The sequence below is a fragment of the Cotesia typhae genome, unplaced genomic scaffold (assembly GCF_013202065.1).
Source record: "Cotesia typhae breed Kobodo isofemale line unplaced genomic scaffold, CoteBio_Ctyphae contig_50, whole genome shotgun sequence".
Classification (NCBI taxonomy): domain Eukaryota; kingdom Metazoa; phylum Arthropoda; class Insecta; order Hymenoptera; family Braconidae; genus Cotesia; species Cotesia typhae.
Genome location: NW_027423758.1, coordinates 220,669 through 245,025, shown reverse-complemented (window position 1 = coordinate 245,025; position 24,357 = coordinate 220,669). Strand labels below are relative to the sequence as shown.

Below are 24,357 nucleotides of genomic sequence, written 5' to 3'. Positions count from 1 at the left end.
GGATTCTTCGCGTAGCAAATTGTAGGATCTGCTGTCTATCTCGAGATTGCAGTTGTCGCACAACGAACCTGCTTCGCTTTTGTCTGTTGCGTCGTCTTCTTGCTCGATTTTTTCGGCGGGAATTTGTCTGAAAGAATTTTTACCAAGTAAAATAATTAATTATAATTTAAATTGCAAAAATTATAAATCAAAAACTTTAAAAATTATGAGAAGATAAATATTTGAATTTTGCGCGCGCAATTCGCCATTTTGTCGGGCTAAAACGGCCATTTTGTCGAAAGAAGACAGTTAGAGTTTTTTAAAGCGTTTTTTGCATTATTTATTGATCAAATTAATATTAAATAGAAATTTTTTTATTTTCAGGAATTTTAAGAAGAAATATATAATTTTTTTGAGTAAAAAAAATTTTTTAGAATTTTGCAAAAATTAATTTTTTAAATTATAAAACTACTAGTGTCAATAATTGAGGTTTTTACCTTATATTATTGCAAAAAAAATTTATAATTATAATTTATCATAGCATACTAAGCAATCGAACCTAAAAATTTTGAAGGTTATCAGCCCCCACAGTGAAGCTAAAACATTTCTTCCGAAGTAAGTTATATAATTGACATATATAACAAATAAGTAGAAAAAAGTCACAAGAGTCATCGACAATGTCCAACTTATAAAGTCAGGAGACAGCCAATTAGGTTCTGGCTTTAAAGGGTCATATGAAGCCCAGACTTTCTTCCACCATATTGGATTTCCTTTCATAGTTTCTTCATCCTGAAAAAGTCATCAATTTTTTACATTAAAAAATTACACAAAAAAAAAGAAATTTACTCGAATTAAGTAAATAATTTTAATGAATTTCTTCTTTTTGATTGGAGTAGAAAATTTTTGAAACTAATAAATTTTTGTCGTATTTTTAAAAAAATTTATTGTCAAATTAAATTTATGTACTAATTTAAATCATGTAAATTTGTATTTTATTGATTTAATTAATAATTTTAGCTGAAAATTTAAGTAAAAATAAATTTTTCTTGATTTAAGAAAATTTTACTTGATTCAAGAATTTTTTGTCTTAATTCAAGACAAATACCCTCTTCAAAATTATTTTCTTGGTTCAAGAATTTTTTTTTCGAATCAAGAAAATTTTTTTTTCGTGTAATTGAAGAATCCTTACATCCCAATAATTCCAGACAGTGCAGTAAAGGACTCTCTGGAAAATCAGCCAGTACCATAGCGCAGCGTTGATGACAACCCAGCTGAAAGCAGCCTGAAAAAATTGTCATTGATATTCCTGATCATAAAAAATAGTGATTGTAAGGACATACCTGAAGAATAGCCTGAAGAAATGTCTTGTTAGTTGCGACAGGCAGCCATCGTAAGCTCAAGCAGCGTTTAAGAGCGACGCATACCGCGGTGATGAGGATAAACGAGGGGAATGTGTGGCTGAAATCAGGTCCCAGAAGGACCTTGGCATACTCACGCAGGACCTTGTGACGCAGTAAAAGAATCTCATGAGGCACTGATACGAAGCTCAATATTTGCGAGCGCAGCGCTGATAAACAAGACATGTTGTCATACTACGGCAACCCTCTTGATGTCAATGCGTAAGGTTATATATTTATTAAAAAATAAATGAACGACTTGACATTTCAAACATGACTATGATCCGTTCGATCAATATTATTTTTTTTTTTTCGCTTATCTTTGTCTAATTATCTAATCGTGCTGGTTGTAAATTATAAATCACTCGTTTTTGCTATTGATTTAATTAGCATTGGGTAATGTTAACTTTGATATATTTATAAACTTAGATTATTATTACGGTTACTGTTACTTGTTGAATTAGAAAGGTTTATTTAGTTATATGCGATCTTAATCGCTTGTGATTAGCATAAAGTCAATTGTTCTTTATTTTATTAGTTTCTTAGTAGAAAAAATTACTCGGGATTTTTTTTTAACAGAATTTATGAGTTAAATAATAAATTTTTTATATTTTTATCGTATTTTATTTAAAATTTACTGCTAAATTAAATTTATTTACTATTTTAATTGTAATTTTAGCTTAAAATTTGATTAAAAGTCAATTGAATCGGGAAAAAACGTAAAAAAAATGCTTTTTGAAGCTTTTCACGACAAGATGGCTAATAGAAATTTGAAAATGGCTACTTGCGCGCGCGAAAATTAAATTTTTTAAGTTTTTTAATTTAAAAAATAGTGAAAATTTATATTTTTTAATATTTTAAACAAAATAAATATTGATTTAAATATTAAAAATTAATATTTAAATTAATTTTAAAATTAAAAAAAAAAAAATTTGAACGAACTCCGTGACTTAAAAGTTTTTGTCGTATTTTATAAATTAAAATGAAAGTAAAAAAAAAAGTATTGACTTAAATATTAAAACAATTAAAATAAATTTAAAAAAAAAAAAAAAAAAAAGTTTGAATGAATTCCGTGACTAAACAAATTAAATCAAAGAATCACTCTAAAATCCCTAAAATTAAATTTTACGTAACAGCGGCAATTACATCGATTGAATTCTATTTTAAATCCGGTAATTCGAATCTCGACATGGATATTAGTTTAATAAATAAAACATCAATATAGATAAAAAATTTATTTGATTAAAAGCATTATAATAAATTTTTATATACAAAAATATTTACAGAAAAACAAAGGCTCGACTAGTTCTTATCATTCTAGATAAGAAAATAGTCAGGCCCGACGAAGGATCCGCACTTGGGAAAATCCTGCGGTGGCGGTACCATGTCACCAGGGTCTCCGACTTGAAGAATAACGTCGAGACCGCGAGTCCACTCGAGAGCATTTTCGTCACGCAACATCCAGTAGCCTGCGAATGACAAGGACATGTAATAGATTATACGAATACATATATCAGTAGGTGAGTGTGTTAAATTTATGTATATGTGTATGAAGCCTCCCAGCAGCACCCAGACATTATTAAATAACAGGCAGCCAACAACCGACGGCAATTTACTATCCCCGTGAGAGCGGAATATATAATGCTGCTATCATTTTATCGATCACGACCTTGAATAACAGCGTAATGTATATACTTAAATCCCTAGATATATATATATATATATATATATATATATATATATATATATATATATATATATATATATACACATAGATATTATTTTATAAAGTTGGATAGAAAAAAAAAAAAAAAAAAAAAAATTACCTGGATTGTCGGCCTTGAATCGGATCGCAACCACGCCGAACTTGGGCACGGTTATCGTGTCTTTAATAGCTGGAGATTCCAAGTTTCGGGAGAACAGCAAGTTTTGCTGGTTCAATTTCATTATTTCGTCGAGGCTTTTTTCTCGACCGAATCGTCGGCCCGCCACTATGTAGAAGTTGTACCCGTGGAGATGGTAAACTAGGTCATTGCGGCCAACTAGGGATCAAATTTACAAATTATTATTTACTTCGAATAATTAATTATATTTATGAGGATTAATTTAATTAAGCTTATTTATTACAAATGAAGCTGAACAATGTCTGGAAGTCAAATCAATAGTTTAAAGCTCCGGTATTAGTCATTGTTGAGAGAGAATTTGGATCAAGGTTTTTTGGGAGACTCTTGTCTTTTAAATGCTGATCTGATGAGTGATTATGATAAGACAATAGATTTGTTGACTCGAGTACTCACTCGTTTTATAGGTGATTAACGAGACAGGTTTATTTTTTTTTTTTTTTTTAGTGAGATAAAAGCTATTTTTAAATTTCTTTTTGATGGAATTAAAAATGTAAATTTTTGAATGAAAATTTATTTTTGAAAATTATTATTTTGTTTTTTAACTTGAAACAAATTTTACTACTTTGCAATTTAGAAGCTACGATTTGTTTTTAATTTATTAATGAAGAAATATTGTAAAAATTTTTGAAATTTTTATAATTTCATTAAATTAAGGGATTACATGGGTTTCACGGCTTCAGAAAATTTTTTTTTATTGCTTTATTGAATTCTGAAACATCTCTAGAATATTGTCCTAAAGTTTCAAATCAATCCGAATTCGGATCTACACAGTAAAAAATTTTGCGTCGTTGCGTCAAAAAATTTTTTCATATCAAAAAAATATTTCATTTTTTCTATTAAAAAAAAAAATTGTTGAAAATAGGCCATTTTTTCCAGGAGGAAAACTATGTAACCCTTTAATGGAGAAATATTGTCGTGGTAAAAATTTTTGGAATCTAAATTTTTCAAATTTCGTTAAATTAAATTAAAAATTGTAAAAATTTGAAAAATTAATTTATCGACTAATTTGTTTTCTTAGTTATTCTGTTTTTACTGCAGAGTATATAAAAAATGTAAAAATATTGAAAAATTATCTTATTAATTATGTTTAACATGTTTTTTTAATTTGTTCATTTTTTTTTTTTTTTTTTTTTTTTTTTTTTGAAGAAAAATAATAGTAAAGTGCTCTGAAAATTGATGTCTAAAAAATTCCAATGAAAGACAAAACATGTATGAATTTTTTAGACTTTTAAATTGCCCAAATTTAATCAAGAAATTTATTTTACATAATTTGAACTTAAATTCATAAATTTTCATAATTTTTCAATTTTTTTATTCAAATCCTCTTATTTTTGATTAAGAAATAGCATTTAAAAAAATTTGAATATTTTCTATGGTATTATGATTTTTTTCTCTCAAAAAAAAAATGAACGAACCCGCTGATCAAAACAGAAAACAGTGAAATAAACCAACAAATTACTTGTACCACCCTCAAGTAACATTAAGGGAGTCTTAGGCCTGCCTGCGGGCACCAAATCAATACCTTGGTCAATGAGAATAATCTCGACACTGGACCCCACGGGAATGCGACGAGTATTGACGCATTCGCACGCAGTGTTACCATTGTGCTGACGGCACCGTGCAGATGTGTCGGAGTAATGCTCGTTCTCATTGCATAACATTTCCTGAGGGACGTCCGGGCCTTGAGTCAGCAGCGGTGAGGACGGATAAGTGAATGTCTTATTCTTGATGCTCATCACCCTCATCTCCAGATCTCCTAAAAAAATTAATTTTGAAAATTTATTAATAAAAAAGAAATGAAAAGATTAATTAAAAAAAAAATTTTAATAGACAACTTGAGACTTTTCATTCAAAAATTTCTTTTTTTCCAAATCTAGAAATTTTTTTTTTCAACAAAAAAATTACAATAAAAATTTTAATTTCTCCAGCTAAAAAATGAAATTGTTAAAAAATTTTTAACAAATTAATTTCTTTAAATACAATATTGTTCATTTTGAAAAAAAAAAAATTTTTTTTTTCTTTCAATTTGCGCTAAGTCAATAGGAAATTTTTGAAAAAATTTTATTGACTTTATTTAAGGGAGAATTCTAGTCTTGAAATTAAAAAAAAATTTTTTTTGAAAGCTTAACCCTTTAAGAATATGTCTTATGGAGGATTTTAGAAAATTCAAATTACTTTCGGAAAAATGGCTGTTTTTCTGGCGCAGCAATATTAATAAATAAATAAGAAAAACATTGGTTGCCTTTTTTTACAACAGGAAAAAAAATTGCCTTAAATTCAAGCATCTACGCTGAAAAAAAAATTCTTGAACCCAGGAAATAATTTTGAAGAGTTTCATTGTCTTGAATTAAGTAAAATTTACTTAAACCAAGAAACATTTCTTAGTTTAAGAATTTTTTAACTCAAATCAAGAAGATTAAATTCTTAAAAATTATTTACTTGATTTTTTTTTTTTTTCTGTGTAGACCATAATACCCCCTTAATCAAATAAATTGACAAACTCAGAGATTAAACAAGTTTGTTAGTAAAACGAACCCAAAATTTCAGCTGGCTGCATCCGCTGATTAATGGGAAGATAAATAGTCAAATCTGGTGTTTCAAGAGCAGTTGGCAAATTAGTTATTGCCTTTATTTCCGTGGAGCAAACATTGCCAGGGGAGTTGCATTTGTCGGAGGGATTGGTGGTCATTTCAACAAGATGATCTTGTTTGTCAAGAGGATTCACAGGGGAGGAATCGTCAATCGAGATGACGCCTTGATATTTCAACAAGGCAGATCCAATCACCGTCGCATGGCAGCCTTTGTCCGTATGAACATTCACGGAATAAACATCCTTGCTGGAAGCGTGCTTATCAGCACTGAGAATAAAGTCAGCGCGCTCTCCTTTCGCCAGAGATATCGATTTGACTTTCAGAGGCACCACGGGATTCCCATCCAGAGCAATGAGCGTCAGCGGATGCTCCTCCACGGCGAATGTTATAGGACACGCTCCAGCGCCGCCTGCGTGGGCCAGTCTGAACCGGTACCTCAGTCCCCGGGTGACGTTGAACGACGCCAAGGGAACCTGGGGCCCGTTTGGCTGATGGCCTTTGCCGTTTATCAGCAGCAATGCTGGCTTCTTGTTCGCTTGCCCCGCCAACGTGTCCGTCACTATTGAATGGTGCCACTGGGAGACCATCACCACGTGATTTGGGTCGTCCACGTCATACAGCAACCGGTGCGGCTCTCGAGCGTCTGCTTGTCGGACAATCAGCGATCCGAAGATACCGTTCGCTACGTCGACACCTGAAAGAAAGATCTTTTGTTCATTGCAAGTCATTTTTATTCTTTGTTTTTTAAATTTGTCTGTTTTATATGTTACTGTTAGTTTGTTTTGTTTTTATTGCGTATGGCATTGATGATTTTTAGAAAGTTTGCGGTAGAAATGTCAAGAGACTATTATTAAACATTTTATATTTTCATTTCCGTCATTTGTAATTTATTTATTTATTTATTTGTCACTTTTGAATTTTATTTAAAAAAATTATGATTTTAATCATTTTTAAAAGTTGCGCGCATCCCACCATTTTTTTAAACTCCCGCCATTTTGGTCTAAAAATTTTCTCATTCATTTTTCTAAATTAATTTAAGATATAATTTAAAAATTTAACAGTGAAATTTTTAAATTCACTTTTGTAGTATTTAAATATAGTAATTTATTTTAATTAATTCAATTAATTTTGCGGAAATTAACCATTAAAATTTTGAAATGACAAATTAACTTCACAAAAAATTGTTTCCTAAAAAAACAAAACTTAAAAAAAATTAAATACTTCTTTTAATAAAAATTAAAAAAACTAACATGAATTTTTAGCGTCAACTAATAAATTAAACTTTAAAAAGCCGATAATAAAAAAAAAAATTAAAACAAAAATCAAGGACGTGAACAAAAAAGTTACAAAAAGTTAACCTTGCAGAAACTTAAACTAATAATAATAAATTTTCATATAACCAGAGTGCGAGTGCCAGAGATGAGTCCCAGGGACAGAGGCCCGAAACTTGTATTGAAAAGTGGTATAACTTGGAATAGGACATTGTGTCACAAGTGGTACTCCGTCCATACAGGGAGTTTCACGTTGAGTTTGTCCACGCCAGTGTATCGAAGCGGCCTTTCCCGGAAGCCGGTTTACAACATCAACGACCAGTATATCGTTCTCGCAGACCTTGAATAATAATAACCAGATTGGTAATTATTTATTATTTAATCCTAATTTACTAACATTAATTTTATTTCATAAAAATTTTATTGATTAATTTTAAGAATTTTATAAAAAATAAATTATGGCAAAAAAATTGACATTTCAAAATAAAAAAATGCAATTTTTTAAAATTGAGAATTTTTTAATTTTATTTAACAAAAAAATTAGTTCCAAAAAATGATTTTAAAAAAATTGGATTTAATTAATTTTTAAAAGTTTCTAAATATCAATTTTTTTTTGCCATAATTTATTTGTTAAAAAAAATTCTAAAAATTTTTAAATATCTAAATTTATCTTCATTTTTTTTTAAATAATTTTTTGGAAAAATTTTTTTGTTAAAAAAAATTACAAAACTTTAATGTCATTTTAATTTCAGAGATTCAGACGGTGCATGAAGTATATATCCATGAGTTATGAATTATGACATAATCTAGGAATTACCTGGATGCTGGGTCCAGGCAATTGCCGATTCGCGGTAAGAATTCCTCTATGATGTCCGTCCGCGGACACACAGTACTTAGCAAGACAAGCGGTCTTATTGGCTGGGCAGTTTCCACAGGCCCTAAAAAAAAAAAAATCCAAAATGTCAGCGGGTAATTATTTTTCGTATTTATGATACAGCATGCTTAAGTTACATAACTGTATTTGCAACGGTACCAACAATCTAATGTAATATCTAATGCCTAGATTGTTCGGTCTGCCGGCACATTGCCGTATGATGCAATTCATGACATAATATGTCTCGTAATATTTAATAGATGAAAAATAAACAAAGTATTTCTATACAGACATGAACCTATAAGTACTTATGTTTATATTTTATATTATTATTGTAAAGAAATGGATTATTTTTATAAAATTACTTGCTGAGTGTGTGGAAAGGTTCAAGAGTCAACTTCACTCGGCAAATCATAGGCCAGTCCAAATGATGACATGGCCTGTCACATGATAAAAAAGTTTGTTCTGAAACAAAGAAGAAATTGGTAATTTTTTTTTATAATTTTTACAGATGGAATTTTTTAATTAATTTTTTTTTTTTAGTATAATTCAATTGCTATAAAATTATAATAAAAATTAATTTTGCACTAAAGAATTTTTGTAAAAAATAAATTATGGCAAAATAAAATTGACATTTGGAAATTTTTAAAAATTAAAAATGCAATTTTTTTAAAATAATTTTTTTAACAAATTTGATTGTTAAAAATAATTTTTTAATTTAAAAATTTAACAGCTATTAGCTGTCAAATTTTAAAATTTTTATAACAAATTAATTATAAAAAAAATTGCTTTAAAATATTTCAAATAATTTTTTTTTATTTTCACATGTAGAATTTTTCAAATAAATTAATTTCACAATAATGTAGTAGCTATAAAATAATAAAAAAATTTGTAATGTCATGAGACATAACTGATAACTGCAGTTATCTTCAGTGTCTTAATCATAATGAGTATGAGTATGAAATAGTGAAGTTTAGTACTGCGGTTTTTTAATATACTGTAAATTATCGATGTGTTTTATTATTTCAGGCACAAGACTGGTGATTTAGTAATTTTAATATAATTCTACTTGTCAAGACATTTTATTCTGAAGGTGCGAATATTAACAGGTAAATTTATTTATTACGTGAAATATGTTTAAATTTTAAGGATTAAAAATTACAAGTATCCCTGATTAAAAAAAAAAAAAGATTTAAAGTCTCATTATTTAATTTTTGTAAAATAAATTTATAAATATTTATTATAGAAAAATGTCGTGTGATGCGGAAATGAAAGAGTACGATTAAACACAGCCTCGAATTATTTTATTACTAAATTTTTACTCGCTATTAATAGTTACCGGTTATGTAATCATACATCGGGTTAAAAATTAATTCAAGAGATTGAAATGTAAAATATTAATTAAAAAAAAAAAAAAAACAATCACGCAATTCCTTTTGTTTCAATGAAATTAACAAAGAAGATCATAATCTTACAATTAAAACAATAAATTAAAAGCAACAATTAAAATTTTGCCGAATTATTATGAAAAAAAAAAAAAAAAAAAAGGTATCAATTAATTATTAAAAAATATTTTGTAAATAAATTTGGAGGTAAAATAATTCAAAATGGCGGGCCGAAAATAAATATTCAAATTTTCTTCTTAAATTAAGAAGAAATATAATTTTAAATTAATTAAATAATGATTTAAATTTATCATTTTTATAATTTGAATAATTTATTTTAAAAAAATGATAATATTAATCCAAAAAATGTCGGCAGCAAACGCTGACTTTTACTTTTAACCCAAAACTTTCTCGCATCAATGATAAATTAATCAAACAACAAAATTTCTAATCATTTTTATAGAAAAACTTACGCGGCAAGTAATTAAAGAAGTGCAAAAATGTCGAGACGGATAAAACCATCAGGACTACGACGGATGTTCGTAGAAAGTATGTCAATGCAGGAACCTTCCGCGACATCTCAGCAGGATTTGTTTTAAAAAACAAAACTTATTAATTCTCACAAATCAAAACCATTTTCGCCAAGTAAGTGAAACTTTTTTTTTTTTTTTTTTTTTTTCACAAAACAAATTAAATTTATAAATATAATCAACCACGATTAAATATTTCAGAACGCTCCCTAACAAGAGTTGAAGTCGAACTAATGTAACTCTGAAGTAAGCGTCAATGCGGACGCAACTCAAAACCTGCTAATGTAACCGAAGGAAAGGAGACTCAACTTCTGTTAGCAAGACTACCATTTGACCATCAATGATTCGTGACATTCAATTATCGCCCGGTTGACTGGGTTTTATTTGTCTACTAGTAAGCCAGACGTAAGTACAACGAATTTACGGTGATGCAAACCTAGACAAAGACTAGGTGGAAGTCTGTTGGTGGAAACCCAGTAGACTAATAATCCAAGTATTACCAATTTATTTGAATAAGAGTGAAAGTTTGCTGAGTCTTTCTCAATCTTCAGCCTTTAGTCTTTAATTCCGTCTCTTTCTCAAGTATCAAAGCACTTTCATCTTACGACCTTTCTCCTTATTGTGCATAAATATAAAAAGTACTTCAAGACACTTTTTTTTTTGTCAAATAATTTCGCTTTCGCTGTTGCGGTGAGTTTTGCGTCCGGTCGACAAGATCTTGCGCCAGGCTGTTGACTTCAAAGGTGAATTTACATTAAACTGTAGTATAAATTTCTTGTTTTATGATTGAAGAAAATGACCGGGTATGTGTATCATAGAAAGCAGGTTTCATTTTACACTTTTAATATTTTATTAAACAATCTATTTTGATTAATGGTTCAGTACTTGCTTTCACACTAACTAATATAAATAATTCCTTATCATAGATATTGAATTTCCACATCTTATATTATATATATATATATATATATATTTAAGGTACACAGAAAAAAAAGTTCACTTGAGTCAAGAAAATATTTTTCTTCTTAATTATTTTTTTGAGCGAAAAAAAAATTTGAATTTTTTTTTTTTTTTTTGAACGAAATTTCTATTTAATTTTAATAATATATTTAAAAAAAAAATTAATTATCACAAATTTTACTAATTTTCAAAAAAAATTTATAAATTAAAAAAGAAAATAGTTGAATCTCACAATTTTTGAAAAAAATATATAATCCAAGATTCCATTGAGTATAATTCAAATTATAAGGGATATTTTTTCGGATTATATCCAGTCTAATCTTATGCGGTATATTAATATTTAATATTATGAACTGATAGTAATTTTTTTAAATTTTTTAATTAATTAGAATTTAATAAAAATTTATATGATAGTTATTCTTATTACAGATGATTAAATATATTTAAAAATAATTTAGGGTGTCAGTATTTAGACCCCTGTCAATAATTGGGTCTTTTACCTTCTGTGTATCATGGAGAGCAGGTTTAATTTTACACTTTTAATATTTTAAACAATCTATTTTGATTAATGGTTTCAGTACTTGCTTTCACGCTAAGGGATATAATTAATCCATTATCATAAATATTAAATTTCCATGTTATTTATTAATTTATTTAAGGTAAATATAATATATCTAGAATGTAAACTCACACGTGAACGTTAAAAAAAATTTTATCGTTAATCTGGAAACTAATAACAAAGCCGGAAAAGTATTTTTTATATCAAGTGAAACTATATAATTTTATAACTTATTGTTATCGTTTTTTATTGCAGATTTGATCGAGTCATCACTTTCACTTTTATTGTCATGGATAAGAATTGTTAATATGGTGAGTATTAAAAAGATATTAAATAAATATTTTGTAAGAAGTAAGAATAAGTTTATTGGATAATTGTAAGGCAGAGTTATGTTCTGGCCAATAGCAACCTGGAAGATTTTATTTTATTTTATGGAGCATTAATGTCAACATGAGTATAAATAATAAAACTAATCCCTTACCTGGGATGGGAGTCAAATAGATAATTGTTGCGACGACAGATCCTAGGCCCACAAAAATCGCGAATCGGAAAAACATTTCCGAGGTGTTTTAATCGACACTGAAGAAGTAGTTGGTGAGGAAAAGAGAGGAAGAGAAGGCCTGAGGAAAGTTACGGTATCGAGAGTTAAAGACCTGAGTTTACGGCTAAGGAGTGACCGGTATCGTAGTCGCGGGTATACTAGCGGCAAGTTCATTGCCAGGGAGAGAGTTGATTCGAGATTCTTGATTCGAGAATTTAAAGCTACACGATAGCTGGAATAGAGAAAGATTGGCTGAGAGACTCGAGAGCCTTTGATGGGAGAGAGACCTCGCATCACGCACTGATGTTTAGTTTATTTAATTGACTGTACATCCTTTGATACCGTATGCTTGTTATTTTTTAATATTGATACCGATTTCTTGACTTTCTTCATTGGGTATTGCCCGTTTATTCAAATTATTTTGTATTTAGTTATTTTATTTATTTATTTATTCGTTTCATTGTAAGACTCAACAGCTGGAAGGCCAATAACAGGGTCACAAAATAAATTATGCCGAGTTTTAATTAGTCAGTCATTGAAGCCGAGGTACAAGTGAAATTATACAATCTTCGGGGTTTAACTTGCCATTTTTTTTTTTTTTTTTTATAGAAAAGATTGTAATCTAATCGGTTTTAAATTTATGGATTAGTATTTTTATTATTGAGCAGTTGTAATATTATTGTTATTAGTATTACATATTTAAAAAAAAAAATTAAGTAATTTTTGAGAAAATTAAGTAATAATTTTTTTTATAAATTGATTTTCTGAAGAATCAGTAGTAGTTTTTAATCATTGCTCATTTTTTGACAAATAAATAATTTTATCTAGTTACTAATTTATGAAAAAAAAAATTTTTTTTATTTAATTTTTGAATTATTAATTTTTCAAGAAAATTGATCGTTTTTTTTTTTAATTGCTGATTTTTCAAAAAAAGTTATTGTTATTTTTTTAATTAATAATTTTTCGAAAAAAAAAAAGGAATTTTTAATTTTTTTTTAAATTAAATAATAAAAAATAGCAACTTTGCAAGTCACTGACTGCCGTCAGTGTATTCTTTTAATAATATAGAGTATTACTTTAAATAATATAAAAAAAAAAAAATTTTTTTTTTTGCCCAATACTGTTTTTTATTAGTCAAGTTTTTTTATTCATAATACTAACTCGTATTTTTTGAATTTATTACTTTTTATTGAAAGCGAGAAACTTTGACACGCTTGATATGAGAAATAAGATAAACTTTCAAATTAGAAAAAAAAGCTAATGAAATTTTTTGTATCTCACGTTACACTATCTTAATATAAAAAAAAAAAAACAAAAAAATAATCAAAATATTGAACTTGAATTACTAGACATTAAAGAAAGTAATTGAGGAAATTATTTAAAGGTAAATGAAGGATCTAAAAAAAAAATTTAATAGTTACAAGTTAATTAAGTGTGGTCGATAGAGAATGAACATCGCTCAGTAATTATTGAATATTAGAAAGAGAAAACAAGTTATTTGCAAGCAAATTAATTTATAAAAGAAAGTTTAACATTTATTATTATTATCATAAATAATATTGGATTCTAATTACTAATTATTGTGGTTACGTGATAAGTTGTTGACACGGAAACACTAAAAAATTAATTTTACTTTTTTTTGTTGTGAAATTTTCTTTGTCACGATTTTAATTATTTTATTTTAAGCTTATTTATTTTTCTATTGTGTAAATTTTGATTTTATAAATTAAAAAAAAAATTTTTAGTGTCAATATTTCGGAAAAATAAAAATTAAATTAGCGCGCGAAAAAAATTAGTTCTGAAATGGCCGCTAGGGGGACAATGAAAAATTGTCAACAAGTGAATATAATTTATTATCGATGTAAATAATTATTTTATAGTTGTTAGAACAAATTAAAAAATCAAATTGTTAGTGAAATATGAAAATCTAATTTTTTTTTAAGTAATTGTAATTATTTAATTGAAGAATCAAGAGTGATTAATCAAAATGCCTCCGATTAAAAAAATTGTTGGTTATAAATGATAAAATTTTATACTTGTGACAATTTTTTTTCCAAAAAAAAATTAAATTGTGGCAAAAAAAATTTATTGACATGGAAAAATTTTAAAAATATTAATAATGCAATTTTTGGAACCAAATTTTCTAAATAAAATTAAAAAATTGTGAAGTGATTGCTAACTTTAATGTCAAAATTATTTTTAAAAAATTTGATATATAATTTTTTACAATTTTAAAAAATGGAATTTTTTAAAAATTAATTTTGTCATAATTTAATTTCATATTAATAAATTTTAAATTATAATTTAAATTAAATAAAAAAAAAAAATTGTCACAATTTTTTTAAATTAAAAAATTGAATCCAAAAAACTAATTTTTTAATTTTTCAGAAAAGTAACACAGGATGGGTAGACCTAGACATGGACTTCGGTCCCTCAGAGCCGGTGAAAAAAAAAGAGGCAAAAAAACCGAGCCAGCCTGAGCCCAACTTGATGGACCTGGACTACATCGACGGCTTGATAGTATCAAAGCGCAGTAACCAGACAAGTAGCCTGGCCACACTCCTGGAAGCCTGCGACCCCAAGAAGTCAGCTGACCTGTCTGTCAGCCGCCAGAAACAGAAAGAACTGACAGAATGGCTGGTAGAAAAAGCTCTCCCAGGAATTCCAAGAATCCTCGTGCTGTCAGGAACTTCTGGCTCTGGGAAAACTGCGGCGCTGAAGGTCCTGGCTAAAGACAATAAATTTGACATAGTAGAGTGGATTACTCCAACTGATTCTGCCACTAATTACTACGATAATAACATGACAATTAAGCAGGCTGATAAATTCTTGGATTTTTTTATCCGCGCCACCAGGTATAATTCTGTGATGGGCAATCAGTCCAGCAGGAAGCTTCTGCTGGTCAAGGACATTCCTAATATTTACTTCCATGACAAAGAAAGTTTTTACGATTTACTAACGTGAGTTTTTTTTTATTGATTTTAATTATTTTATTTTATTTTAGGAATTATAATAAATTTTACGCTTCATATTTCTAGGCAGTATTTTGAACTAGGTACTCACCCCTTGGTGTTCATTTGTCCAGACTCAGAAGCCAGCAGAGTCCAGCAGATTCTCTTCCCTGCAGAAATAATCAACAAGTACGGCATAGATAAAATAAATGTGAACGCAACGACGGCAACTGCGATGAAGAACATGCTGAAGCGCGTCACCCCGATCTTGAACTCAAAGGCCGGTCATATGCTGCAAGTTACTCAACACAATGTCGACGAGGTCTTGTCCAACAGCATCGGGGACGTACGAAGCACCCTGCTGAATGTTATTTTCACCTCGCTGAAGATACCGGGCCAGACTAAGAGCCAGGACTGCGAAGTCAGAGAAGAGAGTCTGGGGTTGCTGCATGGGGTTGGTAGAGTCATCAATCCTAAACGTGAGCCTGCTGATAAACCTGGAGGCTGGAAATTTGTTCACAATCCTGATGAGATCGCCTCTTATTTTTTATCTCACTCAAATATTTTTCTGCATTTTTTGCACGAGAATTATTTAAATACCATGGAAAAAATTGAGTTTGTTGATGTTGCTTCGGATATTCTGAGCTTGTCTGATACTTTGTCAATTGAATATCGGGTAAGAGTTATTTTTATATAATTTATTGATTTTTTATTAACTAGCTTTTTTTTTTAGGATCCTAATCTTGTTAAATTGAATTTGTCTCTGTGTATAAGAGGCTTGATGGTGAGTAATCAAACTCCTGTTACAAAATGGAACCCTGTACGCAAGCCTAGATCTGCCGAGACTAAACAGTATGTTTTTTTTTTTTTTTTTTTTTTTTTTTTTTTTTTTTTTTTTAAAAGTTAATTATTAATTAAAAATTATTTTATAAAATAATAATATTTCAGTCAAAGAGACCTTGGGGTAGCTGAAGAACGTTATTACGAATCAATAATCCAACCAAAAGCAGTAAAAGATCCTCCGAACCTCGAAACTACTATTGAAGCAGTTGATTAGTTTATTCAATTAATAATTATATTTTTTTTACCGGCTACAAGTTAATCAAAATAAATTATTTTTTAAGAGTTAAAGAAGAATTTTGTTATAAAATAATTTGTTTTTTTTTTTTTTTTTTTTTTTTTTTTTTTTTTTTTTTTCAATAGTTATTAATTGTTAATTAACAAAATTAAAAGATGCGCCACCTTGCGTTATTAGTGCAAAGATCACCAGAAACAGGTCTATAAGGGAGAATGCCCATATCTCCCACTCCAACAGTCCCCATGCGCTACAATGAGTCCAAAGTTGGAGTAGTAAGTAGTAATCACGTGGCACGTGTCCCAAATAAAAAAAAAAAAAATAACGGAGTGTTTGAAAAATACTGTGAGACAACGCGGGACTAGTGAAACATCTTCATGAAAAATTGATTGAATTATTTTCATTTGATAAGTATTTTAAAAATGAATTTTAAAGATTTTTCATTCGACCACGTGACTGTCAAAATAGAAAAAGAGGATCAAGAGGTAAGAGGGTTATGTTTTTATAATAAATTTAGATTTTTTTTAATAGTTAATAGTTTCAGTGACACGTCAAAATTTTGTGATGTCATTAATAATTTTAATTAGTATTTTGAAAAAAATTTTTTTTAATTAATACTCAAAAAAAAATTTTTTTTTGGTAATTATTTACAAATTAGAACTACCATTTTATTTTTCATTTTTTTGAACGAAATTTTTTTTTGAAAATTTTTATATATATTTTTTTTTTAATTTTTTTATGTATTTAAAAAAAAAAAAATTTTAATTCCGTCTCTTTAAAAAAGAAAATATTTTCTAAATAATTAAAATTATTTTTTTTAGGATTGGAAAAATGAGTACACAAATAATTATTACGACCAAGATTTTGCCCAAGAACTCCCAATCGACATCGAGGACGTAAAAATAGAGGAAAAGCCTGAGAACAAACCTCCTCTTGAAGAGAATAATAAAATTAATAAACCAGATACAACTGAGCCAAAATTAGAAAAACCTACAACAAAAAAACCTCACGCTTGTGCAATATGTTCCGCGAAGTTCCGTTCCCGCACGAACTTACAAGTCCACATCCGGACCCACACAGGCGAGAAACCGTACTCTTGCAAGGTTTGCAAATCAAGATTTAGCCAGAAGAGTTATTTAAAAATCCACATACGCATACACACATTAGAAAAGCCATTCACCTGCGACATCTGTTCCGCGAACTTCAGCCGAAAGGACGTAATGACGAAGCACATAAGAATCCACACCGGAGAGAAGCCGTACGCTTGTAAGGTGTGTCCCGCGCGATTCCGCGGCAAGAGCCACCTGGACCGACACGAAACGATCCACACGGGAGAAAAGCGCTTCGAGTGTGACATTTGCAAGTCTAAATTCACGCGAAAGAGCCATCTACCGAGACACATGTTAACTCACCTGAAAGAGAAGGCGTTTTCTTGTTCCACGTGTTCCTTGAAGTTCCGTCAGGAGGTTAGCTTGCAAAAACACATGAGAGTTCACGACAGAACCTTTACTTGCAATATTTGTTCCGCGAGCTTTAGATTCAAGAACCATCTGGAGATTCACTCGCGAATCCACACGGGGGAGCGCCCGTTCGCTTGTTCCGTGTGTTCCAAGACCTTCCGCACTTCCACTGGTGTGAGTAATCACAAGCGCATCCACACCAAGGAAAGACCTTACCAGTGTCCTGTCTGTTCCTTCAAGTTCCAAACAAAGTCATATTTAAAACGCCATTCTTCGATACACACTGGCGAAAAACCGTTCCAGTGTGAAGTTTGCGAGGTTAAGTTCCGGAACCGCAACAATTTAAAGGAACACTTGATGGTTCATACTGGAGAAAAGCCTCATGTTTGTGAGAATTGCTCCACAGGGTTTAGGAGGAAGAAACAGTTGGATCTTCATATGCTTGAGCATGAAGGGAAGAAACCTCATAAGTGTAATTTTTGTTCCAAGGAGTACATTAGTAGAACTCATTTTATTAATCATCTCAAGGGACATACTGATGAGAAATAATTGTTTTTTATTTAATTGATTAATTGTTGATAACTCGTGTAATGAGGCTACAGATTTTTTTTTTATTATTATTAGTTATTAGAAGTATATGTATTATTTTTTAATTATGTTACATTTAAAAAAAAATTTTTTTAATATTTTTATGTTACCGAATTATATAAATAAATGTGTATAAATTTTTTTTTTTTTACTAATCGCTTAATTAGTAATTTCTAATTCTAAAAAAAAAAAAAAAAAAAAAAAAAAAATATTCCAAAGCCAAAAGGACGTATGTTTTAACTTATTTTTGATAATTTTTAGAATTTTTGTTAACAAATAAATTATGGGAAAAAAAAATAAGAAAAAAAAATTGACACCTAAAAATTTTAAAAAATTAAAAATGCAATTTTTTTAAAATAATTTTTTATGATAAATTAAATTGTTAATTAAAATTTAAAAAATTGGTCAGGTGACAGCTAACTTTAATGCCATTTACTTACTGTACTTTGTAGAATTTTTTTTTCTTTTTATGACTATTAAAAAAATTAATTTTTTATTTCAAAATTAATATTGAAAAAAAAAATTTGTTTGTAAATTTAAAAAATAGCGCGCTTTTTAAAATGACTGCGCGCATGCGCATTAAAATCTTAAAACTATACTGTACATTACACAGCTGTATGCACATGTACATACTTTCATTCAGTATCAAGTAACAAGAACAACAGTTATTCGCGCCAAAACGTAACGGCTTCTTGCAGACAAAATTGATATATGCATAAAAAATAAATCGGTAAATTATTTATTTACTCTTTTTGTTGTTTGCATCAACTAATTAGAGTTTTTATTTACTCACTAGTAAAGACGTTATTATGAAAACTGGAGGTTTAGCTGTAGCCGCCGTCGCTTCGGAAAATTTGGAGGTTAGTGTAATATTTTTTGTGGAAAAAATCATTTTTTTTTGTAAAAATAATTTTCACTGTAATTTATTCAAATTTTTTTTTTTACTTTCAGCAAGACAAATCTAAAAAAGCATTGCAAACTCTTCAGCCAGCAGCCACGGATAAGGAAAATCTTGTTGGAGTAAGCCGACAATTGAGATCCAGTGGCCCTACTTCAGGCCCTGTCAAGAAGTAAGATTGTTTTTTTAATATTTATTTATGATTTATTGAATTAATCAAGTATTTTTGTTTTTGGTTTTTAAAAATTCAATTTTTTGACAAGTAGATTTTTATTTTTTTTTTTATTTCCAACAGAAATATTATTGAGAAAATTTAGAAAAAAGTGGAGAATAATTTATTAAAATTAATTTATCAGATATTTAATAATTTTATGAATTTTTTTTAACAAATAATTTATCACAAATAAAAATTAACATGTAGAAAATTAAAAAATTTTTTTTAAATAATTTTTTAGAAGAAATTTGTTTGTTAAATAAAATTTATGAATTTTCACGTGTCTGCTAACTTTAATGTCATGAATTATTTAATTAAAAAAAAAAAAAAAATATTTTTTTGTCACAAAATTAACAATTTAAATTTTATATAAAATCTATAATTTATTTATAATCTAACGGATTAAAATTAAAATAAAAAAAAAATTATTTTAAGAATTGTCAAAAAATTTTTAAATATATTTAATCGGATTAAATAAATAATACTACGTAAGACTATTAATAGTCATAATATTTATTATTATTATTTTTTTTTTGCTAAAAAATTAAGAAATTTTTTTACAACAAATATTAATTAAATTTATTTTTTTTTTAATTATTTTTTCAGTGAGATGTCAGAAAAAACTAAAAAAGAGGCTCCAAAAAAAGACAAGAAAATAAAAAAAATAATATTCAAAGATAAAGCATGCCAAACTGCCAGAGGGAATAAAATAAAAATAGAAGTTGAAGATTTGACATCTGAAGGTACGATAATTTTTAAATTGAAAATTTTTAATAAATAAAAATGCATGAAATGAATTTTTCCACAGCTGGACCAAGTGAAGACTACTGGCAAGTGCTAGCGGAAAGACGGCGTATTGCTCTCGACGATGCTTTAGAAGAAAACAAAACGCTGACTCAGCGTGTTGCTAAACTTGAGGAGGAGAAGAAGATTTATAAAGAAATGCTTGACGAAACTCGAGCCCTCGTAGAAGTCCTTCAGGTAATGATATTTATAATTTGTATTATTAAATAATAATAAATGTAATAAATATAATAGGTATTAATTAAAATAATTTGTTACAGGAAATGATTGGAGAGGATCGTAGTGACATAAATAATTCCCTGGAAGATACAATATGATAAAATAATTTTATTATTCTAGCATACAGGTCTATAGAGATGCAAAAGCATCTGTACATAAAGCTAGATATTAGATAAATATCTTAATTTACAAAATATTTAAAATATATATAATACAAAATGCATAAATAGTTTAATAGTTAGAGAAAATGTTAATACTGTACAAATTTCTTGTACTGTTACAATGACAGATTCTTAATCCAATTTTTTATCTTATATCTTAGCGTTTTTTTACTACAATTTAATATCTTAAAATTATTAGGTAATAAGTTAAAATATTTTATTGCCACATATTGAGCGTTCTTAATTTAACGGAATAATAAAAATTTTTTTCCATACCTGAGGGAAAATACCGGTATCTAACGATTTATTAAAGAGATTAGTGAAAAAAATGGTGATTTGAGGAATGTGATTCTTCAGCCAGCGAAGGTCCAATCCATCCGGACTCTTGCCTTTGGATTTGCTAACTCACACAACCTAAGTATCAGCACACCAAATAGGCCTTCACTTTATACAAACACTAGTAACTAATACAGCGGATACCTCACAAATAGCCAAAATACTCCTAAATATACCAATACTCATAAAGTATGCGCTAAATAGTTGCGCTAGACAACAGCACAACCCAACCTAACACTTTCGTCAAAGTCTTTCCGAATTTTAATCACTGAAAACTTTATATAATGAGACTTCAACCAGTACGTTTTATAAATCAATTTGAAGCCCAAGATTTCTGAGTCAAGAAAGTTCCAAAAACTAGACAAATACTTAGTACCTAACTACAGAAAAATGCACAAACAATGTAGATTAGATTTCTAGTTTGAGACGTTTAATGATGTCAGCGATTCTTTTTAAGTATTTTTATCATTAAGAAGTTGACACATGTTACTGGGCAGCTGCGATGTATTTCTCTGTTGAGTTAACCCTGGGCAGGTTGTGAGGTGTTTAATTGAGGCAATATCATTACATCCTGGACAAATAGCGGGGTTAGATTTGTTCATTAAGTGACCATGTGAGAACCGAGTGTGTCCTATTCTTAGTCTGGAGCTTATACATTGGTCATATCTTAGAGTGAATTGCGGGGTGGGGGGTCCCAAATATTACTTCTGATTTCGTGAAGGTGAGTATGTTTTTCGGAGGTCCACATTCGGTTCCATTTGGCACTGATGTATCTTTTAATTTTTTTTTTTGTAATCTTTTATGGGTATAGGTAAGTTAGTTAGGTCAGTTCCGTCTATCATTGCAAGTTTTGCTTGTTCATCCGCCAGCTCATTTCCTGTAATTCCAACATGTGTTGGAACCCACGCTACTACAATCTCGCTTTGTTCTGATAGTTTTAAAAGTTTCTGCTGGCAATCCTGTACTTCTTTTACGTCGCTATAGGGGTTCATCAGAGCATGTATTGATGACAACGAATCAGTGCATATAACTGCTCTTTCAAATCGGTTAGTTAAGATGACATCCAGACATATTGAGATGGCTGTTATTTCGCATGAGAACACTGAAAATTCTGCCGGGAGTTTGAATTTTAAAATTGTTTCGTTATAGCAGACTGAACATCCCCGGAGGTTATTAAGCGCAGCGCCGTCAGTGAAGAGCTTCGTGTGAGACGTATATTTGTTGATCATTTCGAGAAAAAGTTACTTGTATATTATTGCAGAGGTGTCGTTTTTATCTCTGGTTTCTGTCTTAATCGTAAGGTCAAAATTGTTTGGTCTTGGAGTCCATGGGAGGACAGGGTTAAAGGCGGGAGCTTGTCAAATGATGGGTTCAAGTTCAGAGTTTCTGAAATAGGAGTTTATCAGTGAGGTGTATGATTGACAATAGATAATTTACGACATACTTTTATATTTAAATAATCAACACAAGTAAATTTATTATCGAGTAACAGATATAAAATATATATAAAATTAACTTTAACGATTATATTATTATTTTTTTTTTTTTTTTTTTTTTTTTTTTCATTAATAATAAGTAATAACATGTAATTAAAGATGTGTAAAAAATAAATCAGCTATTGATTAATATTTGTTTAAATGCACGCTTGTCGCACATTACATTTATAAAATTATAAATTTCTGATTAGTAACATTAATGTTAATATTAATATTGGTATAAATTAATCTTCGTCTTTGAAGCGACGGTAAATTGATTGGACATAGGTAAAAACACATTTCCAATCTGGTTTGCGCATCACAACCATGTCTTCAACGTCCAAAAGAGGTACTATTCCTGCTATTTCTCTATAAATAAATAAATTAATTATTGATAATTAATTTAGAAGACATTTTATGGTATAAAAATATTTTTTATTTAAATTAATTATACTAAAAAAATTTTAAAAGAAAAATTTCAATTAAATTATTACACTGAAATCAACTGATTAAAAATTGTTTTATAATTTTTGCAATTAAATAATTGTAAAAAAAAAGTTCTACCTCTAAAAATTAAGAAACATTATTAGCGGAAATTTTATGTAAATTAATTTAGCAGATATTTAATAATTTTTTAACAAATAAATTAAATGTGGCAAAATTAAATGAGAAAAAAAATTGATATTTAAAAATTATGAATGCAATTTTAAAAAATTTCTTATAACATTTAAAATTTTTAGAAATTTTTTTTTTTTTAAATTTCACTTAAAAAATTAAAAAAAAAATTGTCACACGTAAAAAACTTGAAAAATTGTAAGTATAATTTTTTTTAAATATCTTTTTAGTTGTAATTTAATTAATAAAAAAAAAATCAAAAATTTTTAGACGTCTGCTAACTTCAGTGTCATAATAAATTTAATTAAAGACTTAAAAATACTTACTCAGCTTTTTCAAACGCCAGAGTAAAATTTTTCCTTCGATTTTCCGGCTTGAGTTTGTCATAATCAAAAGCTTCTGGCTTGAAATGATGAAGCAGAGCACAAAAAGCCAGACCGTTGTTCCAACTGGTTGAAAAATTGTCTATCTGAACATTCTGAAGTAAAAATTGAACAATCATTTTTTTCCCGCCATTTTTTAAATTTATTTTTCAAAAAATAACAAGTGCTGCCACTTTAAAAAAACTAAAATAAACATAACACTGAAGTTAGCGGTCAGCTGTCAATTTAAAAAATAATTTTAACAAATTAATTACAATAAAAAAATACTTATAAAAATTTGCACTTGTAATTTTTATTAATTTTTACATGTGAAACTTTTTAATAAATTTTTTTTTTTTAATAATTTAATTGTTATAAATTTCTAAAAAAATTTTTAATGTCTGTCAACTTCAATGTTATAAATAAAAAATACACACCTCATACTCTTTAGTCTTCGCCCGGCACCAAGACAGTAATCGCTCCTTGATCTGGACCGCATTATTCTGAACGACCGGGTCAGTAAACTTAAATGTAAATTCTTTGGGCGTTCCTGGTGTCCTTGGTGTACTGAAACGACAAAAAAAATGATTAAATATCAATCAATAAATAAAAAATCGTAAAAAAGACTAACCTCGGAGTACTGGAGCTATTTTGACGATCAAGTTCACGGAACTTAGCAAACGGTGACATTGGTTTCTTATTAACTGAAAAAACATGCAAGACAAATTAATTTATTTTGCTGGTTATTAACCACTGCTCCATGCTGCTCGAAATTGAATCTAAAGCGACTAGATTCAATCTATAGAATTAATTATCGAACCCGGTGTTTTAAATTATTTAATTAATAAGCCGAACAAAAATGAAAAATAAATTGCAATCTATTTGTCTATTTGTCTAAGAAATCATAATACTGAAGTTAGCAGTCAGCAGGTAATTTAAAAAGTTTTTTTAATAAATTAATTTCAAAAAAAAATTTTTCACTTGTAATTTTTATTAATTTTTATATGTGAAATTTTTTAATTAATTTTTTTTTAATAATTTAATTGCTGTAAATATCTAAAAAAAATTTTAGATCTGTCAACTTCAGTGTCATAAGAAATCTACGATCTCACCATGACCCAAGCGTTGATCAGAAGTCTTTAAGTGCTTGGTAATTAAAAACATTGCCTAAAATATTTAAGTAAGTAAATAAATAATTAATAATTAGC

The 24,357-nt window shown here is 28.4% G+C and overlaps 5 protein-coding genes and 1 long non-coding RNA gene across 11 annotated transcripts in view; 4 read left to right on the top strand and 2 right to left on the bottom strand.

Annotated features, from left to right (window-relative positions):
• Positions 1–7,375, top strand: part of LOC141531826 (uncharacterized) — an 81,569-nt gene extending 74,194 nt beyond the window's left edge. Inside the window, exons 5-7 of one of the 2 annotated variants that reach the window (XR_012479986.1) lie at positions 1,185–1,603; positions 2,663–2,896; positions 7,275–7,375. This is a non-coding gene — a long non-coding RNA (uncharacterized LOC141531826). The remainder of the gene's footprint in view (positions 1–1,184; positions 1,604–2,662; positions 2,897–7,274) is intronic. The other variant, XR_012479985.1, reaches the window with a different exon arrangement.
• On the bottom strand, positions 2,667–12,116 carry LOC141531820 (uncharacterized). Of its 2 annotated transcripts, none has more exons than XM_074249849.1 (8): positions 11,932–12,116; positions 8,382–8,481; positions 7,960–8,080; positions 7,272–7,482; positions 5,816–6,565; positions 4,803–5,036; positions 3,203–3,418; positions 2,667–2,845 (listed from the first exon to the last, which is right to left on the bottom strand). In XM_074249849.1, exons 1-8 carry the CDS (start codon positions 12,005–12,007, stop codon positions 2,694–2,696), a joined length of 1,860 nt encoding a protein of 619 aa, XP_074105950.1. In that variant the 5' UTR covers positions 12,008–12,116; the 3' UTR covers positions 2,667–2,693. The 2 variants fall into 2 exon arrangements, with proteins under 2 accessions (XP_074105950.1, XP_074105948.1); XM_074249847.1 differs by lacking the exon at positions 11,932–12,116 and adding an exon at positions 9,875–10,040.
• Rad17 (Rad17 checkpoint clamp loader component) lies at positions 9,046–16,095 on the top strand. 2 transcript variants are annotated; one of them, XM_074249852.1, is made up of 8 exons: positions 9,046–9,125; positions 9,865–10,046; positions 10,133–10,336; positions 11,706–11,761; positions 14,380–14,951; positions 15,030–15,618; positions 15,676–15,794; positions 15,891–16,095. In XM_074249852.1, the coding sequence occupies exons 4-8, from the start codon at positions 11,759–11,761 to the stop codon at positions 15,997–15,999; spliced, it is 1,392 nt and encodes a 463-aa protein (XP_074105953.1). In that variant the 5' UTR covers positions 9,046–9,125; positions 9,865–10,046; positions 10,133–10,336; positions 11,706–11,758; the 3' UTR covers positions 16,000–16,095. The 2 variants fall into 2 exon arrangements, with proteins under 2 accessions (XP_074105953.1, XP_074105952.1); XM_074249851.1 differs by lacking the exons at positions 9,046–9,125; positions 9,865–10,046; positions 10,133–10,336; positions 11,706–11,761 and adding an exon at positions 13,813–13,999.
• Positions 16,096–16,231: 136 nt separating this feature from the next.
• On the top strand, positions 16,232–18,216 carry LOC141531683 (uncharacterized). The gene is made up of 2 exons (XM_074249616.1): positions 16,232–16,502; positions 16,839–18,216. Exons 1-2 carry the CDS (start codon positions 16,440–16,442, stop codon positions 18,024–18,026), a joined length of 1,251 nt encoding a protein of 416 aa, XP_074105717.1. The 5' UTR covers positions 16,232–16,439; the 3' UTR covers positions 18,027–18,216.
• A 485-nt stretch (positions 18,217–18,701) lies between these two features.
• Positions 18,702–20,514, top strand: Geminin (geminin DNA replication inhibitor). 3 transcript variants are annotated; one of them, XM_074249665.1, is made up of 6 exons: positions 18,702–18,795; positions 18,862–18,925; positions 19,017–19,135; positions 19,784–19,920; positions 19,986–20,158; positions 20,242–20,514. In XM_074249665.1, exons 2-6 carry the CDS (start codon positions 18,875–18,877, stop codon positions 20,296–20,298), a joined length of 537 nt encoding a protein of 178 aa, XP_074105766.1. In that variant the 5' UTR covers positions 18,702–18,795; positions 18,862–18,874; the 3' UTR covers positions 20,299–20,514. The 3 variants fall into 3 exon arrangements, with proteins under 3 accessions (XP_074105766.1, XP_074105767.1, XP_074105765.1); XM_074249666.1 differs by having other exon boundaries at positions 18,716–18,795; positions 18,867–18,925; XM_074249664.1 differs by having other exon boundaries at positions 18,718–18,925.
• Positions 20,515–21,544: 1,030 nt separating this feature from the next.
• Positions 21,545–24,217, bottom strand: LOC141531722 (smoothelin-like protein 1). The gene is made up of 4 exons (XM_074249667.1): positions 23,781–24,217; positions 23,587–23,716; positions 23,114–23,265; positions 21,545–22,541 (listed from the first exon to the last, which is right to left on the bottom strand). The coding sequence occupies exons 1-4, from the start codon at positions 23,837–23,839 to the stop codon at positions 22,418–22,420; spliced, it is 465 nt and encodes a 154-aa protein (XP_074105768.1). The 5' UTR covers positions 23,840–24,217; the 3' UTR covers positions 21,545–22,417.
• Between the last annotated feature and the right edge of the window lie 140 nt (positions 24,218–24,357).

What these genes read in the sequence shown, in the direction of transcription:
- LOC141531820 (XM_074249847.1), bottom strand. Translation starts at nt 9,980, where the DNA reads ATGTCGCGGAAGGTTCCTGCATTGACATACTTTCTACGAACATCCGTC. An exon ending in TGCCTGGACCCAGCATCCAG is followed by an intron (nt 7,483 to 7,959) that starts GTAATTCCTAGA and finishes TTATTATTCAAG; the next exon opens with GTCTGCGAGAACGATATACT. An exon ending in GCAGCCAGCTGAAATTTTGG is followed by an intron (nt 5,037 to 5,815) that starts GTTCGTTTTACT and finishes TAATTTTTTTAG; the next exon opens with GAGATCTGGAGATGAGGGTG.
- Rad17 (XM_074249851.1), top strand. Translation starts at nt 13,979, where the DNA reads ATGCCTCCGATTAAAAAAATT. An exon ending in TGCCTCCGATTAAAAAAATT is followed by an intron (nt 14,000 to 14,379) that starts GTTGGTTATAAA and finishes TTAATTTTTCAG; the next exon opens with AAAAGTAACACAGGATGGGT. An exon ending in AGTTTTTACGATTTACTAAC is followed by an intron (nt 14,952 to 15,029) that starts GTGAGTTTTTTT and finishes TCATATTTCTAG; the next exon opens with GCAGTATTTTGAACTAGGTA.
- LOC141531683 (XM_074249616.1), top strand. Translation starts at nt 16,440, where the DNA reads ATGAATTTTAAAGATTTTTCATTCGACCACGTGACTGTCAAAATAGAA. An exon ending in TAGAAAAAGAGGATCAAGAG is followed by an intron (nt 16,503 to 16,838) that starts GTAAGAGGGTTA and finishes TATTTTTTTTAG; the next exon opens with GATTGGAAAAATGAGTACAC.
- Geminin (XM_074249665.1), top strand. Translation starts at nt 18,875, where the DNA reads ATGAAAACTGGAGGTTTAGCTGTAGCCGCCGTCGCTTCGGAAAATTTG. An exon ending in TCGCTTCGGAAAATTTGGAG is followed by an intron (nt 18,926 to 19,016) that starts GTTAGTGTAATA and finishes TTTTACTTTCAG; the next exon opens with CAAGACAAATCTAAAAAAGC. An exon ending in CCCTCGTAGAAGTCCTTCAG is followed by an intron (nt 20,159 to 20,241) that starts GTAATGATATTT and finishes AATTTGTTACAG; the next exon opens with GAAATGATTGGAGAGGATCG.
- LOC141531722 (XM_074249667.1), bottom strand. Translation starts at nt 23,839, where the DNA reads ATGTCACCGTTTGCTAAGTTCCGTGAACTTGATCGTCAAAATAGCTCC. An exon ending in AATAGCTCCAGTACTCCGAG is followed by an intron (nt 23,717 to 23,780) that starts GTTAGTCTTTTT and finishes TTGTCGTTTCAG; the next exon opens with TACACCAAGGACACCAGGAA. An exon ending in CGAAGACTAAAGAGTATGAG is followed by an intron (nt 23,266 to 23,586) that starts GTGTGTATTTTT and finishes TTTTTACTTCAG; the next exon opens with AATGTTCAGATAGACAATTT.